This window comes from Notechis scutatus, chromosome 2 (assembly GCF_049901735.1).
Source record: "Notechis scutatus isolate UNSWTSFEM ecotype Mainland chromosome 2, rNotScu1.2, whole genome shotgun sequence".
Lineage (NCBI taxonomy): Eukaryota > Metazoa > Chordata > Lepidosauria > Squamata > Elapidae > Notechis > Notechis scutatus.
In genome coordinates this window covers 253,368,848-253,384,251 of record NC_142010.1, presented here as the reverse complement: position 1 = coordinate 253,384,251, position 15,404 = coordinate 253,368,848, and the positions used below count along the sequence as shown (strand labels likewise).

The window sequence follows — 15,404 nt, the reverse complement described above, 5'->3', positions numbered from 1 at the left end:
AATAGTAACATAAAGAAACACAGCCTATACTCTACCATTATCCACAAAACATGTGAGATTAGTAATATTCATCTTCAAAATAAAGTATGTACCAGATATTCTTTCACTATGGACAATTGATCCCTACTGATACATGTATTCACAAGAAAACAAATCCTTACATACACACACACACACACACACACACACACACACACTTGAGGTATACGGCAACGTTTTAATACAAATGGGTATATATTCACTTCTTTATTTTTTCAGAAAGTTGACTTAAATAGTAGAGTGGCTATGGTTAGCATTCCATTATGGATGTGGATTTCTAGCTTACTATGAAGTCCAGCATACAAAAAACTTTGTATTGATCAGACTGCATAAGTAATTTCCATAAATGTATTTATTTCATTCTATTCAATTTAGGTACCACCCAATTCCATCTGCCTCTGGACTGCTCACAATACAGTACCATTAAAATGAATATAAACCGAACCAAGACTGGATCCAGGCACAACATTCAGGCAAAAACAAAAATTACCACCACATAATTGAGGTAAACTACAAATGATTAAAACCCGGAAAATAACAGGTACAAATTTAAGTGCATTTCCATATATTCATGGTGCAATCCAGTCGTGTCCAGGAATAGCTTGTGAAGTTCAATAAAGATTTATTTCCGGGACAAATACAAGCAATCCTACAATTTGATTAAAATAGTTTAAATGTTTGAGTGTGCTATATTTATTTAAACTGTTTACGTGCCACATTTCCTTTGCTTTTATTTGTAGAAGGCTTCTTTAATTTAATTGGACTATTTTTAAAATATGCATGTTCAATTGTTTAATAAGATTTCTTCTCCCATTTCTTGTAGACTTGGGTGCTCCTAAATCAGCTCTGAAATGTTTTCTCCAATCCACTGGAGAAAATTTGAGAATGTCGTAGGAAACAGCACAGGAGCGGATGGATGAAAGGAATTTGTTCCACTGTTGGACACTATTCCATCAGTGGATGAACAAACTGGATATAACTCATTATTAATCAAATGCTATCAAATGCTTAAGATTAAGGTGCATTTTCAGAGGATTAATTTGGGCCAACCAGTCTCTCTAAGCCTAAACTACTTGTAGGTTGTCATAAGGATAATCTAACTCAATGAATCTTGTCATGAGCAGCTTAGAGGGTAAAATCCAACAAATAAAAGGGTAGATATAATGCAGAGAGGAAAAAACGGGGGTAGCGACACATAAATGTTGCCAACCATTTTCCATTTGACTAAAAACATTTACAAGAATCCACTGCCTGTATTCAGTTGTGTTTTGAATACAAAACATTTCCTCTATTGCCTACCAGTATGTTCCTATTATTGTCACAATTTATAGTAATTTCTGGATTTCTGCACCAAGTTTGAAAAGCTCCTTTTTTATAATCTGCATCAGTTGTACAAATTTTTGCATTAGTAGTACTAGCTGGAAAGCACTGAGTCTGCAAGGATAAGGAACATGATAAATGCATGTATTTTCTAAATTTGCTTACATGCAGACAATTTATATGCAGAAGTTAATTTTGCACTGTGGTATTTGTGGAGAGAGAGAGAGATGGATACACATATACATATAAAAATATCTTACAAGATGGCAGTTTTAATTAGATAAGGTTATTGTGTAAAAAGTTTAGTTACTTCTATGAATTCAGAGCTAACTAAGAATATAATTAAGCTACCTAGAAGTTCTACAAGGCTTCCGATACATCGAGGATTTGTAGCTTAATCATTATGGAATATTATTTGGCCTGCCCTATATGAGACACATAAATACATTGTGAATGAAAAATTGTGTAGAAATGTTAAAACAAACAAATATGAATGAGTTGAGACTATGTAAGGAACTGTATTTAGCAAACATTTGCCATCCTATAGACTGTCCTCTCTTTAATACTAGCTAAGCTAGCTTTTCAAAAGATACATGAGGATGGAGAATGTTATTCATAGGTCTAGAACAGGGGTGTCAAACTCAAGTTGTCACGGCAGTGTCACATTACGTATCGGAACTTTGCTAAACTGGGCGTGGCCAGCACGTGACATATCTGGCCTGCAGGTTGGAAGTTTGATAGCCCTACTCTAGAATGTAACTCATAGTCATGCTCCCAACTTAATCCCAGATGAGCTTGTTTTCACCCTTGACTGGTTGGAATTAAATTGTTTTTTTCCCTGCTTGTAAACAAACAGAACTAATCAAAGGCCATCGTTCTAAATTAACTTTATTTCCCCAACACAAAGACAGTCAAATCAAGAGTGGCTACATTAGGATAGAACTATAGTATTCCTATCCTAGTCAGTAGTTGAAAAGCACTATTTGAAAACAGAACAAAATGACACCAAAATAGCAGCTGCCTGTGGTAGCAAATAGCAATAATCTGGCATAATAAGAGAAAGATTTTTGTAAAGCTGTCCGTTTGTATTAAATCATTTATGCTTTAAATTTTTATTCCACAGAATTCTATGTATGCTGATAGCGATATAGAGATGGATTGTTTAACTGCATCTTTAAGGGGGAAAGAAGATTTAGATTCACTGACTTAGGCGACTTAGATTTACTGGTAGATTTTAGGATAATTTTCAAATGGGTATTTTAAGAAGAAATCTCTTCCCGGGCTGAAACTGTACTGTACTAAAATTTGTACTACTACAACATGAATGAGGTCTGGATGCATAGCCATTCATTTTTATATGGGATATCTTTTTAATAATAATTGGAATAATATCTAAAGGCCACTAAGGAAGATGCATTGAAGCTAGTACATGATGAAGGCTTACGGAATACCAGAGTCACCAAACTAGCCTACAAAAAAAACAAAAAACAAATGAGGAACAGAAGAGACACATGGCTAAACTTAGTATTACATGGCCACTATGTACACGTACGTACGCGCACACACACACACACACACACACAAAACAGGCAATGCAGATAGCAATAAAATCTGGCAATGGCTAAGAGCAGGGAAGTTGAAGAAAGGGAAAGGGAATAATTCTGGATATAGAAGACCAAGCCTTAAGAACAAATGCATAAAAAATCAGAATTGAACAGAAAGCAATGAAAAGCAAATGACATCTCTGCAAAGCAGCTGAAAAAAAGAGTGGACCACTGGACCAACTAGTTAGTTGCTGCATGAAGATTGCACAGATGGCTACAAACAACGGCATGACAAAATAGCAACCCACGGTACTTTGGAATATATGCAAGAAACACCATTTGCCTTGAAGCAAGAACGGATGGAACCCAAGACAGACAAAGTAATAGAAAATGAAGAAGCTAAAGTGTTGTGAGATTTTAGATTTATCAAACAGATAAGTACCTGCTACACAAGCAACCGTCTTAACAAGAATTGACAAGAAAGACAAAAAAGCATGGACAGTGGATGTAGCAGAATCTGGAGGCAGCAGAAGAGAAGAGAAAGAACTGAAGAAAATTACAAAAAAAAACAACCTTGCAAATTGAAGCAGAACAACTGTGGCAAAAGAAAGCAAAAATAGTGTCAATAGTAATAGGCGCCTTGGGTGCAATTTCAAAACATCTGGAGCATCATTTGAACACCACTGGCATTGACAAATTCACAACCAAGTCAGTTGCAAAAGGCAACTTTACTTGGAACAGCTTACATCCTGTGATACCTTAAACACCATCATACAACATTAGCTAGGTCCTTGGGAAGGACTTGACAGGGGGATAAAAATGCCAAATCCAGTCTAAACATCTGGCTACTGTGTGACCAGCTATGATAGATTAAATTATAATATCTGGGCTCATAAAAATATATATATTTGCAATATGTTGTGGATGGTAGGTTGTAAGATTCCAGTTCTTGGAAAAGTGAAGTCCATTTATTCTTGTAATTACATCTCAGTATACCGCATCCTCAATTTACAGTGATCCTATACATATACAGCAGTCCTCAACTTATGATCACAATGAAGCCCAAAATTTCTGTTGATAAGTGAAGTTTTGCCTCATTTTACAACCTTTCTTGCCACAGTTGTTAAGCTAATGCAGTTAGTAAAGTAATAACAGTTGTTAATGGAAACTGCTTTCCCCATTGACTGCTTGTCAGAAAGTTGCAAAACGGAATCACATGACCCTAGATGCAACTGTCACAAATATGAGTCAGTTGCCAAGCATCTGAATTTGGATCATGTGACCATGGGGATTCTACAATGGTCATAATTTTGAAAAACTGTCATAAGTCACTTTTTTTTCAGTGTGTTGTAACTTTGACTGGTCACTAAATGAGCTGTTGTAAGTCGAAGACTACCTGTATAATTGTGAATAAGTCCTATTACTTATGGAGTTGTTCCTTCATAGGAGACATGTGAAAACAGATCTTAAAGCTGAAAACACATTGGTTCCAGTGCCTTAAAATGATTATATTAATATTATATGTGAAAACACATATTGGGGCTTGTTCTCTATAGGATAAGGATGAATTATGGATTATTCCCGATGCATCCTTTAAGATGTATGGTTCTGTTTTTGTACAGTTAATCAAATTCCACTGATATTAGATTGATAAGTACGTTAACAGGTATGCCTTTCCATGTAAGCCAAAATAAAACTAAGCCAAATCAAGGCAAGTCTGAATAAGTTGACTGGAATTTACTTCCATGGTAAATTTTCATAGACTGATATCAAGAAGAGACTAAATCCATTATGTTGCTCCTTCTTGCTGCAACCGATTTCAACACTACACACACAGGATTGCTTATTTGGTAAATGGGATTACCAAACACAAATCTGAAGATATCATCTTACCCTTCCAGCGGTTGGATATTTAATACTACACCATTTTTTTCCAGGTGTTAATAGAAAATTCAATTTTACATCACAACAGCTGGGATTGTTTTAAATAGCACAGCTGTCAGGATTTGAAAATAACTAATTTAAACATGGCCGCTGTGCTGAAAACTAGTTGAATGAAAACATGACCGATCTTCACATATTATTCCCTCTGCCAACCAAACTTCCGGTATGACTGGCATTGCAAAGATATCTAATAACAGGTTTCAATCTGTTATTCAGTCATGCTTTGGCTATGGTGAGTGCATGGAATTTATTGCCCATACAGACAGGAAAAAGGGTCACTGCCATTACTGTAAAAATTATCTGTTTCATATCTGCTTAATTCTGCATTTTTAATCATAGAAATAGAGGCGTGTAATTTTAGAAATGGGTAACTTTGCATTAATCTGAAGCGCCAGCATTATATAGTCCATGCAAAAATTGCAGGCAGCACAGAAACTGTTTAACCATTATTTTTGTAATGGTTACACCCTCTTTCCTTGCTTATTCAGGGAAGTAATGCATTAGCTGAAAATAAATCCAAAATGGAACTAATTTTAGTTCCCACAATCCTAAAACAGCAGCAATTATTTAGAGATTAAAGAAGGATAGTAAGAGTGCTCAATTCTGAACTAATAGAAACAAGAAAAGTTTTTAATTCCTATGCGAGGAGTTGCCAAATTTAACTACAGTTTAGAACTCCCACTCTGCGTTGAATATCTAATGTCGTGGACTGCTGAATATGCCCTTCTAATTTACAAAGGAGCAGATTCTTCTCTACAAAATTGAACAGGGAGGGTAGAACAGGTTGATATACTCTTAATATTGACCTACAAAAGGAGCAGGAGGTGGGGGTTGGGGGGGGGGGAGAGGCGACAATTCAGCCTTAGAGGATAATTGGGAGGGTTTACAAAATGTGCAAGGGATGTTTTGAAGATGTATTTTAGATTTTACCATTATTTAACAAAAACATGGGTAGAGAAAAAGCATGGCCTTATGGTTTATGAACTGTTTTGCTCATATCACCGAACGCATAACAGATGTTGTAGGACAGAACAAGATTATTCCCACAAGACAAACCACAATGGAAAACTACACTGTACGGGTTGCAAAGACTATGCAAAGCTCACTTCACTTTTAAGACAGCAAATTAAGAAATATGAATTAATACCATTTTTTATTAAATTTCAAAAAAGACATCATTTATCTATAATTCAGTTACAGAAGCCAGTGTAGCAGGCTGCAAAACCAAACGGCTATGCAATGAATTGCAGCAGATATGAAATCACAATTCCACATTTAATTTTTGACAATACAACCCAGTGTTTTCAGTTCAATTTGCATCCAGATTTACTTTGTTTAAAGCAAGGGACATAGCAAACATGGCAGTCAGTTAGTAACTGGGCACTTCTCTATGTCTCAGCACCAAAAATTTAATAAGCGGTGAACATTACGGAAAATATACATTTTAATTCTGAGTATTAGTTACCAACAGCTATGAACATTATTGAAAACTTCCATGCTAATCAAAACTAGCATAATATGCCAGAGAAAATTTCACTAAGAATGCAGTTCTATGCATGTCTACTCATAAGTTCAATAGGATCCAAGAGGACCTCCTTCCAATTTAGTTTTTTTTTTTATCAGTGCTTAAGTTTATTTTCTTCTTTCTTAATCCCACCTTATAACCGCTCTCGAAAACTGCCTAAAGGATCATAGCTATTACTCTGTTATTCTGTGCCTACTGGAATTGTTGTAACAGGTGCAGCGTTAATAATATGCTGGGCAATCAACTTTTTTCCACTGATCTGTCAGTTTAGCTTAATAATGCCATTAAAAGTGTAAACATTTCTGCAATCCATATTTAAAAGTCAATAAAATAATGGGGTGCACTACTTATCTTTTTAATTTTTTTAAGTAATACATTTGATTATTTTAATCATGTCACTCCTAACGGAGTTTAAATATGCAGGCAACATCACTGTAGACTCCACTCTCTCCCAGCCCTTCCCCCCATCAACAAAACAATTCCACAATTCCACTTTGCTCCCTTTATCCTTTAAAGCAAAGATGATTTAGAGACAATCAGCACAATATTTTCTATCATTCTTAAACTGCTGTTAAGGGCAAGAAAAATATGCGGAAGACATGTTGTATTAAAAAGAAAAGGACTTTAACAGACTGCATACGTGGTGGAATCCATGCCAGAAAAATTAACAACTTTATAATAATAATTACAAAAACTTCTTATAATTACAAAATTACAAAAACTTCTTATAATTACAAAAACTTTGCTAGAAGTATGTGGGTAGGTCTGTATCTTTATATGCAGATGTCCAGACACAAACAGATACATCGCTTCAAAGTCAAAATGCTTAAAATTACAGACTTTGGTCTTATATCAGCCTTATTGACAGTAGTCAAGATTTGCAAAGTCTATAATTCTCACTAAAACACAAAGGTGAAAAAGCCAAATCAAATGTTAGCCTGCATTGTTAACATGTTCTCTGTATTTGCAAGTCCTCTCCAATGGAAGCAGCTGGAATCTAACATTGTCGTGCTGCCCCACCAATTATATCAACATGGCCTTCTCTCCAAACAAGCGTAATTTGGTATCTATGAAAGCTCCCCTTTGGGATCCTGAGAATGATAGGCAAGGACTACATATTTCAGGGGCGTATAAATAAAGACAGTCCCATTTTCATTCATCGATCAGCCTTACACTGCTCCTGTTTGGCTTGTAGTATCTTAAAAGCTCAAACACCCGTTAGTGCTGCACAAAGCAGTATTTATAGTAGCCCTGTTTCTGGTTAGGAACCTATTAAGCCCATGCAGGTGTACAGAGTTTCCTCCATTTTCAACTTCATAGATCTTTTGGGTCACCGTAAGAATCAAATAAAAGCTTTTGAGGGAAATAAACCAGATACACAGAAGTCCCCCCCCCTTCTTCTACAGCCACATACACTTAGTTTCCTGCCTTTCTTTTAGTTGTTTGTATTATATGATACAAATGGAATCATAAACACAAGATTGTTATTGTGGCAAATGACATTTCTAAAGACAACTGTGGTATGGTAAATTATGCAACTTTAACCTGGGGTAAGTTTACAACTATGGGTATTTTCAGCTCTTCTTCTAATGCTTGAGAGATGTAAGACAACTCCGATCCATGAAAAAAAAAAGTTTCTGTGAATTGCATACTTCTACCGTGATTTCTGTAACCATTTAGTTTTAACAGGGATAATTCCTCCAAATATTTTTTTACCTTCTGCATGTAAAGAGCAGTTGACTAATTCCGATCACAAACAGTAATAAGAAAAGCAATAAAAAGGAACATATAAAATCTAATAGCTGTCCGATTGACATCTGCAAGATTTTAAACTGTGCATGTGGGCATATATACGATACAGACAACATGACTGAGATTCATATGCTTCAATTTCCAGAACAAAAACATTAAAATATGGTAATCAATAGAATGCCTGATTTCTGGAAGCTGGGGTATGAAACTGAGTTTTCAGCTTCCTTTAGCAATATCAGTCAGCTTCATCTGTGTTCTGTAGAACATACATTTTCCCGACATGTGTTTTAAGACAGACATCCTTTATGTGTATAAGAAGCTTGTCAAAAGCAAAGCTGGTCTGACAGACAACTATTCAGACAAAACAAAAGTGGAGACGATCTACAGTCCAGTTAAGCTGAGTTACTGGAGTTTAACCAATTTATCCTCAGGGACTGCAAGCCAAACAAAATTGTTTTGAGTCAACTTCACTGGGTTACAGATCGGGCTTACAATATTCTACAATTTATCATTTATCACAAATTCTCACAGAAGGTACATGAGCTTTTCCAAAGACACCCTTTGCTCTTGCACTCTCTAAATACATACACAACACACACAACACGTAAAGGAAGCCAGGAATATCCCTATGATTCTAGAGAGTCATGTCTATTTTTTTTTGTTGCTTTCTCTAAACACATCATGGTAAAATGCAGTGCTAAACCCTTGGTCCTTGACATACTATGGCAATTTTACAGTAAACTGAGTATATAACATGAACCAGACATGGTGTATTTTCAAACAGGAAGCAAACTGCTCTTCTGCACAATTTCTGCGAAACACTTGGAAAGGTATTTCAAAGGCTCTATTGGGAATGAGCATTTTCAAACCAATCTAATTTTCTCCTTCTCCCCCCCCCCCAAATGTTTTCAGTCCAGAATTGGAAAAATATATTACTTAAGGACACCATACTAATTTTCCATGTATGGATCATCAATTCATTATTCCATAAAACAACCACTATTTCATTTGTAAGAGTTGTAGAATACAGATTTGCTTCTAAAACAATTGCAACTTTACACATTTATAATAAAAAAAGTGCTCTGCAGATTATTCATTGTATTTTTTTTATTGCAGTAGTGTAAGGCTACATTAAAAAATGAGGACTGAAATTGTATCCTAAAGCATCTATTTGTAAAAGTACAAAAGCTTAATTTTTGTAATATAAAGAAACAATATCATTGTTATATCAGCATTCAGAAAATATGAGCTATCTGAGATAGATTGTTTTTTTAAAGAAAACTTTAAATATGAAATGTTTTGTTTTACTTGTGACACTAAAAAGTGGAACAGGATAGGTGTACACATGGGATTTTAAATATTAAAAGTATTAGTATATACTAATCTTTTCTTATTATTTCTTGATATTAATAAAATATTTACAAAATAATTTATTACAGATTAAAGTACATGTTGAGTTGGGAGGTTACTATAAGTTAAAGTCTTAACAAAAAGCCCTTCCAACTTGTTATATAGTTTACAGCTACAAATTTGCATAGATGTATATGAATATAAATATAAATAAGGTATTTATTATATTGACAAATTGCTAAAATGATTAGATTTCATGCATAATAATATGATACCTTAAATCATACAGGCCTCATGGACTGTATTTTTACTAAGATTTTTAACATGTTATTGGATAATGGTCTGTGAATATTTTATTTCTGATTTTTAGTTTTTCCAAACTTTAGTATCATAAATGGAGGATATGGAGGATAATTTGAACTACTGGGTATGTTTATCTTAGAAAAACAATGAAAATACAGGAATCTAATTGGCAGATATTTAATTTTACAGGAAAAGAGACAACAGTAAGTGTGATTTGCCATTATCCATATTCTTTATCACCTGTATATAAATGAAATAAATGTACTGCTTGTTAATAAACAGAATTAATTATATTATTTGGCCTAGCCTGTTAGTAGAAACAATACTATGAAATATTTATTTCTTATAACTCTATGTGGCTGAAAAATGTTAATAATAATAAGAACAGACAGAATGCAAACACAAAAACACATTAGCATTTCGTTTTTTTGATTTGAGAACTTCACAAATAACTATTTGAGAACCACTATTTGTTGAGATGGCTTCACGCTTGTCGGTATAATGTACAAAAAAAGAGCAATTATGATAATTATAGGGCTCTCTATATGATTTATCACATGCACATGTGGGTGAGAATCAATGATGAGATCTTAAAATACTATTAAGTGAAAGTTTTGCCACTTTTGTTTTCAATTTCATTTGCAATATATGCCACCGTTGCTGTCTTCACGTTCTTTCAAGTATGTCATTTGATCAAATAACTGCTTGCTAAAATCTCAGCCATGTGCAATTAGGAATTCTAAACATGTGATTAAAAAAGTGAGACTACAGAATTTCAGACCATACATGCCACAAGAGATATCTTAATGTCTTAAGAGTTGGGAGAAGCAATCTTTTTCAACTGCAGAGGCTTTGTTGATAAAGCTATTACGCTGAGATGTTACATAACAGAAGCATGCATTACAAAAATAAATAAGAATTATTTTTTTTTAAATCTAAGCATGACCAAGAAAGGGAGCGTCACATATATACCACACATGTTTATTCATAGTTTTTTTTTCTGAAATTGTTCTTTCTTTCTTTTCTTTTTTTTTAAAGAATACCTCAATTTTAAAGAAACATTTCCTTGCTAAAAAGAAGCAGATAAATATGAACAACAGGTGAACTGGAAAAAAAGGAAGTACCTAACTTCCTTAAACACTATGATGCTTTTATACAAAAACAGAATAATTTAAAAGTCCCCAATTGGTCAGATGCCTTTTGCTTTAAAATAAAAGCAACAAAGACCTCATTCCCAAACAAACTCTTCTTCTCGCTCTAATATAAATACTGAAAGGTCTGGAGTGATTTTGCCATTTTCCCCACTTTCGTTTATTCCCAGAGATAACCTACTTCCTCTCTAGATGTTCTCGGTTCAGAGAGTTCAAACTGAATTTAAAACAAGCCATTGGCTTGTCGGGAGGGGAGAGGAGGATTTTTAAGCTACATCTTATATAAAGTTAAGAAGGCTCCTAAAAAAATAACGTAGCCTGTATTTTGGTTGCACAAATTGGGAGAATGTGCAACACTTGAAATGAAATCTAGCACTTCCCGACAGGCACTCTAAACAAATTCAGGCAGGGCATACACAGCATCTGCAAGATGCCTGGCACCAGATCAAGAACTGTACAACATCTAATTGGAGCAAGAATAATACTGGCCATATAAAAAATAATTCCTCTTCAGATATATACCTAGATGTGTGTGTGAATGCACATGTCCACTCCATGCGCTCACACACAAGCAATTCTTGTTTTCTCACCCGGTGCCAGAATTGTGGCCTGATCGTGATCCTTAAACGTGCAATTACGATTGACGCTTCTTCAGATAGGTAAAAATTTAGATTTCTCCAGTTTGAGGGAATAAGTCTGCCTTCTGCTGATATACCCCCAATGTTTATTCTCTTCGCTACCAAACAGGCACACAGATTCCAATGCACGTGAAAGTGTGAAGTTTGTTGCCTTTTTCTTGAACACACACCAACAGATTTGTTTTTAATAAACGTCGTTTAACAGTTCCTATAAATACATTTCGTTTGACAGCTATCTCGGTGGTACAAGTACCATCTTCCTGTTCTGATTCTCTCTATCCTCACCTCCAAAAATCAACCCTAAATGAAAATATTTATTAATGGGTGAATAACAGACAAAGATAACTTGTAATATGATGTCATATATCCTTCTGTTTATCCACAAACGAGACAGAATACATTCCACTCTGCTGAAGACATATGTGCCAGGTGAACATTTTAATTTTTTAGAAAGTTTGTAGCTTTAAAACCACAACACTAAAACAGTGACAGCTTGAATTCATATATCACATTTGCCCATCATTCATGCATTTTTTAAAAATAGTGATGTTTAAATAGTGGACAACTCATTATTTCCTAACCTTGACAGTTTTAAAGCAATATCATTTCCCATAAAAATTTATAAACTCTACATCCAATGCATAAATTATCTGTCTCGTGTACGGATATAAAGGTTTGTAAATAAACCTCCAATTATTAAAAAAAACAAACCCAACAACTCATGCAAAGTGATTCATAGTTCTCAGTTAAAATGAAACATTTTCCTTAACCAGTTGCATTACTCCCTAATATCCTTTAGGAACAATATAATAAATTGACAAAGTTTATGGTTCTTGATTGTAACCAGATAATCTGTAACCAAATAAATGGAGAAAAATAGTAACCCTTCTAAAAGACGCTTCCATGAGAAGGATAAATTTGCTGTATAAAATAATATTAGCTACCTATATGTATTACAATGTGTGCATATCGGAGTGTGTTTTTCTGCAACACACATTCATAAGTATTGTGTAATTTATTTTGTGCCAACCCCCTACTTTAAAATGGGCCTTGTTTAAAACTGTAATAGTTCCCTTTTGGCCTAACTTGCTGTACCCTGATTGATATCAGATGCAATGTTAGAAATTGAAACAACACAGACTTCAGCCCTGCCTTTTCTCGAGAACTTTAATGTATTATTTTCTAGCTTTTTCAAAAACATTAAAATGCCCATTAAAATAAAAAAAAAAAAAAGAAAATCTTTCTGAAGACATAACCAAAATATAAAAAAATAAACAATCTTCCTGATGGCAGGTAGAAAGCTTTTCCTGAAATTGTACACAAAACACCAGAATGCACTCCTTTTTTCCCTTAAACAAAGTACTTCTAATGGATGCAAAAGCTCAGATGCAAGGCACAAATTCTACATCATTTATGCGATGTTGGCAAGAATTTCTCTCTCTTGTTTTGTAATTTTGCATCATCATTATTCTTTTCATTGCGTTTCAGTCTCAAATTCACGTTCTACATCAGTTTTTTTCCCCTCTGTCAGTTCTTTCTCAATCCCTTCAGCTGCGAAGCTGAAGCTGAGATTCGGGAAGCACCAACTCTTGTTTTCAAGGGAAAAACAAAACAAAACAAAAACAACTAATCTGAACAGACAACTGAACACTTTCTGGTGGTTTAAAGAAAGTCCTTATTCCTAAACACAATTCGAAGAAATAAACACTAGCTTAGAAAGGAACAAGCTTGAGTTAACTAAGTTAAGTTAAGTTTCAGGTTGCAAAATCCTTTGCCAACTGACTGAAGGCATTTTCTGAAATTCAATTTTCTTCCCTTACCTTACGATACCTACGCTTAATACTACAACATTAGCAAGAATTAGATAGCTCAGGCAGAAGGTATTCTGAAGCAGCCCAGAACAACTTTCCAAAGCAATAAATGCAGCAAATGACTCTCATTCGTACCACAATAAAACTTGTCAAAATTACACCTTTAATTACAGAGCGAGCTTACCGCTTTCCCATTATAGTAGTACATCAAAGAATTTCCTCCCATGCCTGGAATTGTGTATGCACAATACATGGTCTTGAATTCTTTTTTTTTTTTTCCTCTCCAGTACCACTCTAACAACTTTTATTTCAAACTCGCTGTCCCTTTTTTCACAACAATTCCTTCAGTCGCATTTTCCCATATGGCCAGGCCAAGCATGGTGAATATGCAAAGCAGGAAGAAACCATTCCTGACGTTAGGGGTGCTTGGAAAGGGGGGGGGGGGAGGCGGCGGCTAGGAGTCTTCTCTGAGACAGTTAACTTTCCAGAGCAAATCTGGAATTCTTCCCAGTCCTGATTTAGCTGCAATTCCTAATGCAAAGAGAGAGAGAGACAGAGAAAGGCAGAGCTTCCACTGGGTCCCTGGATTGGTCTACTTGCTGGAATAATGCTGATTCTTAGTGCTTTAAAACAAAAACAAAACCCAAAACCTTAAATACTACTACTACTACTAATAATAATAAAAAAAGTTGCCTTCACTCTTTTCTTTCCTAAAATTTCCACTGATCTGCCTTAGGGGTAAAAAAAAAAGTGGAATAGGGTCGATTATTGAAGAGAATACAAATGCAGTTAATTGACTCCCCCCCCCCTCCTTCTCCCACTCTTTCTTTTTTGTTTTAATTTGATTAAAAAGCGAGTGGCAGGAAGGGAATCGTATGATGCACATCTAATAACTGTACCATCTGTCTGTGCTGCTGGCTGCCTCCCAGCATTGTATGCAGCTGCCTGAGAACTCGACTCAGGGAAAGGGGAGGGGGGAGGATTTTTTTTTATATTTTTTTTTTAAAAAAAGCCCACACGTCTCTCTGACCTCGCTGAAAAGGAAAGAGGAGCCAGTGTTTTCTCACTGCCTGCTCGACTACCTACAAAAATACAGGGTTGAACGTGAAGCAGGGAAACAACAACAACAACAACAAAAACACCCCTGCTCCAAGCCTAGGGTGCTGTTGTGGGGTGGGTTGGGTGATTTATTACTATTATTAATTCTTCTTCTTCTTCCTTGTCATTATTTTTATTTTTATTTCCGCCCCCCCTCTCTCTAAATCCCAGGCTTTTCGGTTGGAAGCAGGAAACGGATTGGAAGCGTTAGAAGTTAATTCAACTACAGAGCTGGCATTGGCTTCAAGGGGGAAATCAATTGGGAAGGGAACCTGATCTTGCACTTGCTTGTTTGTTTGTTTCGGCTCGGGGGTGTTTTTTTGCGGGGGTGGGGGGAGGAGAAGAGGAAGAGGGGGGGGGACAGGAGAGGGAGTTTTGGCGATGCACATTTTGGGTTGCTTAAGATTATGACCCAGCCTCTGAGAACTTTCCCTGGAAAATAGAATTGTGGTGGTGGGGCAATTTGGGGTCGGGAGAGGAATCTTTTCCCCCAGCATGGATCTCATCTAAGGGTTCTCCAGCTTTTCATGTATTGTTACCCTCAGCCTACGAAGACAAATAAAGCATGTTCAGGGCACAATTCGATGCCACTGGGTAGAGACCGGCTCTGATTTTTTCTTTTACGCTCTGCTGTCTAATCCAAAAAAGCAAAAAAAAAAAAAAAAAGTGTGTGTGTGTGTGTGGGGGAAACAGGTTTAAAAGGGCTGGCTGGGGAAGGGAGCGCATGGGGGGGGGGGGAAGAAGGGGACTGGATTCAGCTTGCCAAATTCAGAGCATCAGAGTAAAGGGGTGCCCCTGGGAACTGATCCCAAATGAAACTAAATAATTTGCATATGCTGAAGCAAATGCCATCTGAGCATAAAGCTATTCTGCAGAATCAACTTTAATAATTCAAAGCACCTATTTTCCTACCACTCAACATGGTAACA

At 35.7% G+C, this 15,404-nt stretch overlaps 1 protein-coding gene across 24 annotated transcripts in view; it reads right to left on the bottom strand.

Annotated features, from left to right (window-relative positions):
* The window catches only part of TCF4 (transcription factor 4), a 434,610-nt gene that overhangs the window by 115,051 nt on the left and 304,155 nt on the right, over window positions 1-15,404 (bottom strand). The window contains exon 1 of one of the 24 annotated variants that reach the window (XM_087958622.1): window positions 13,562-13,767. The exons of the other annotated variants lie outside the window; for them this stretch is intronic. Coding sequence (XP_087814748.1) covers window positions 13,562-13,630 — 69 coding nt within the window. The 5' untranslated portion in view covers window positions 13,631-13,767. Of the gene's footprint in view, window positions 1-13,561; window positions 13,768-15,404 lie in introns of those variants that run through there. 24 annotated transcript variants of the gene reach the window in all.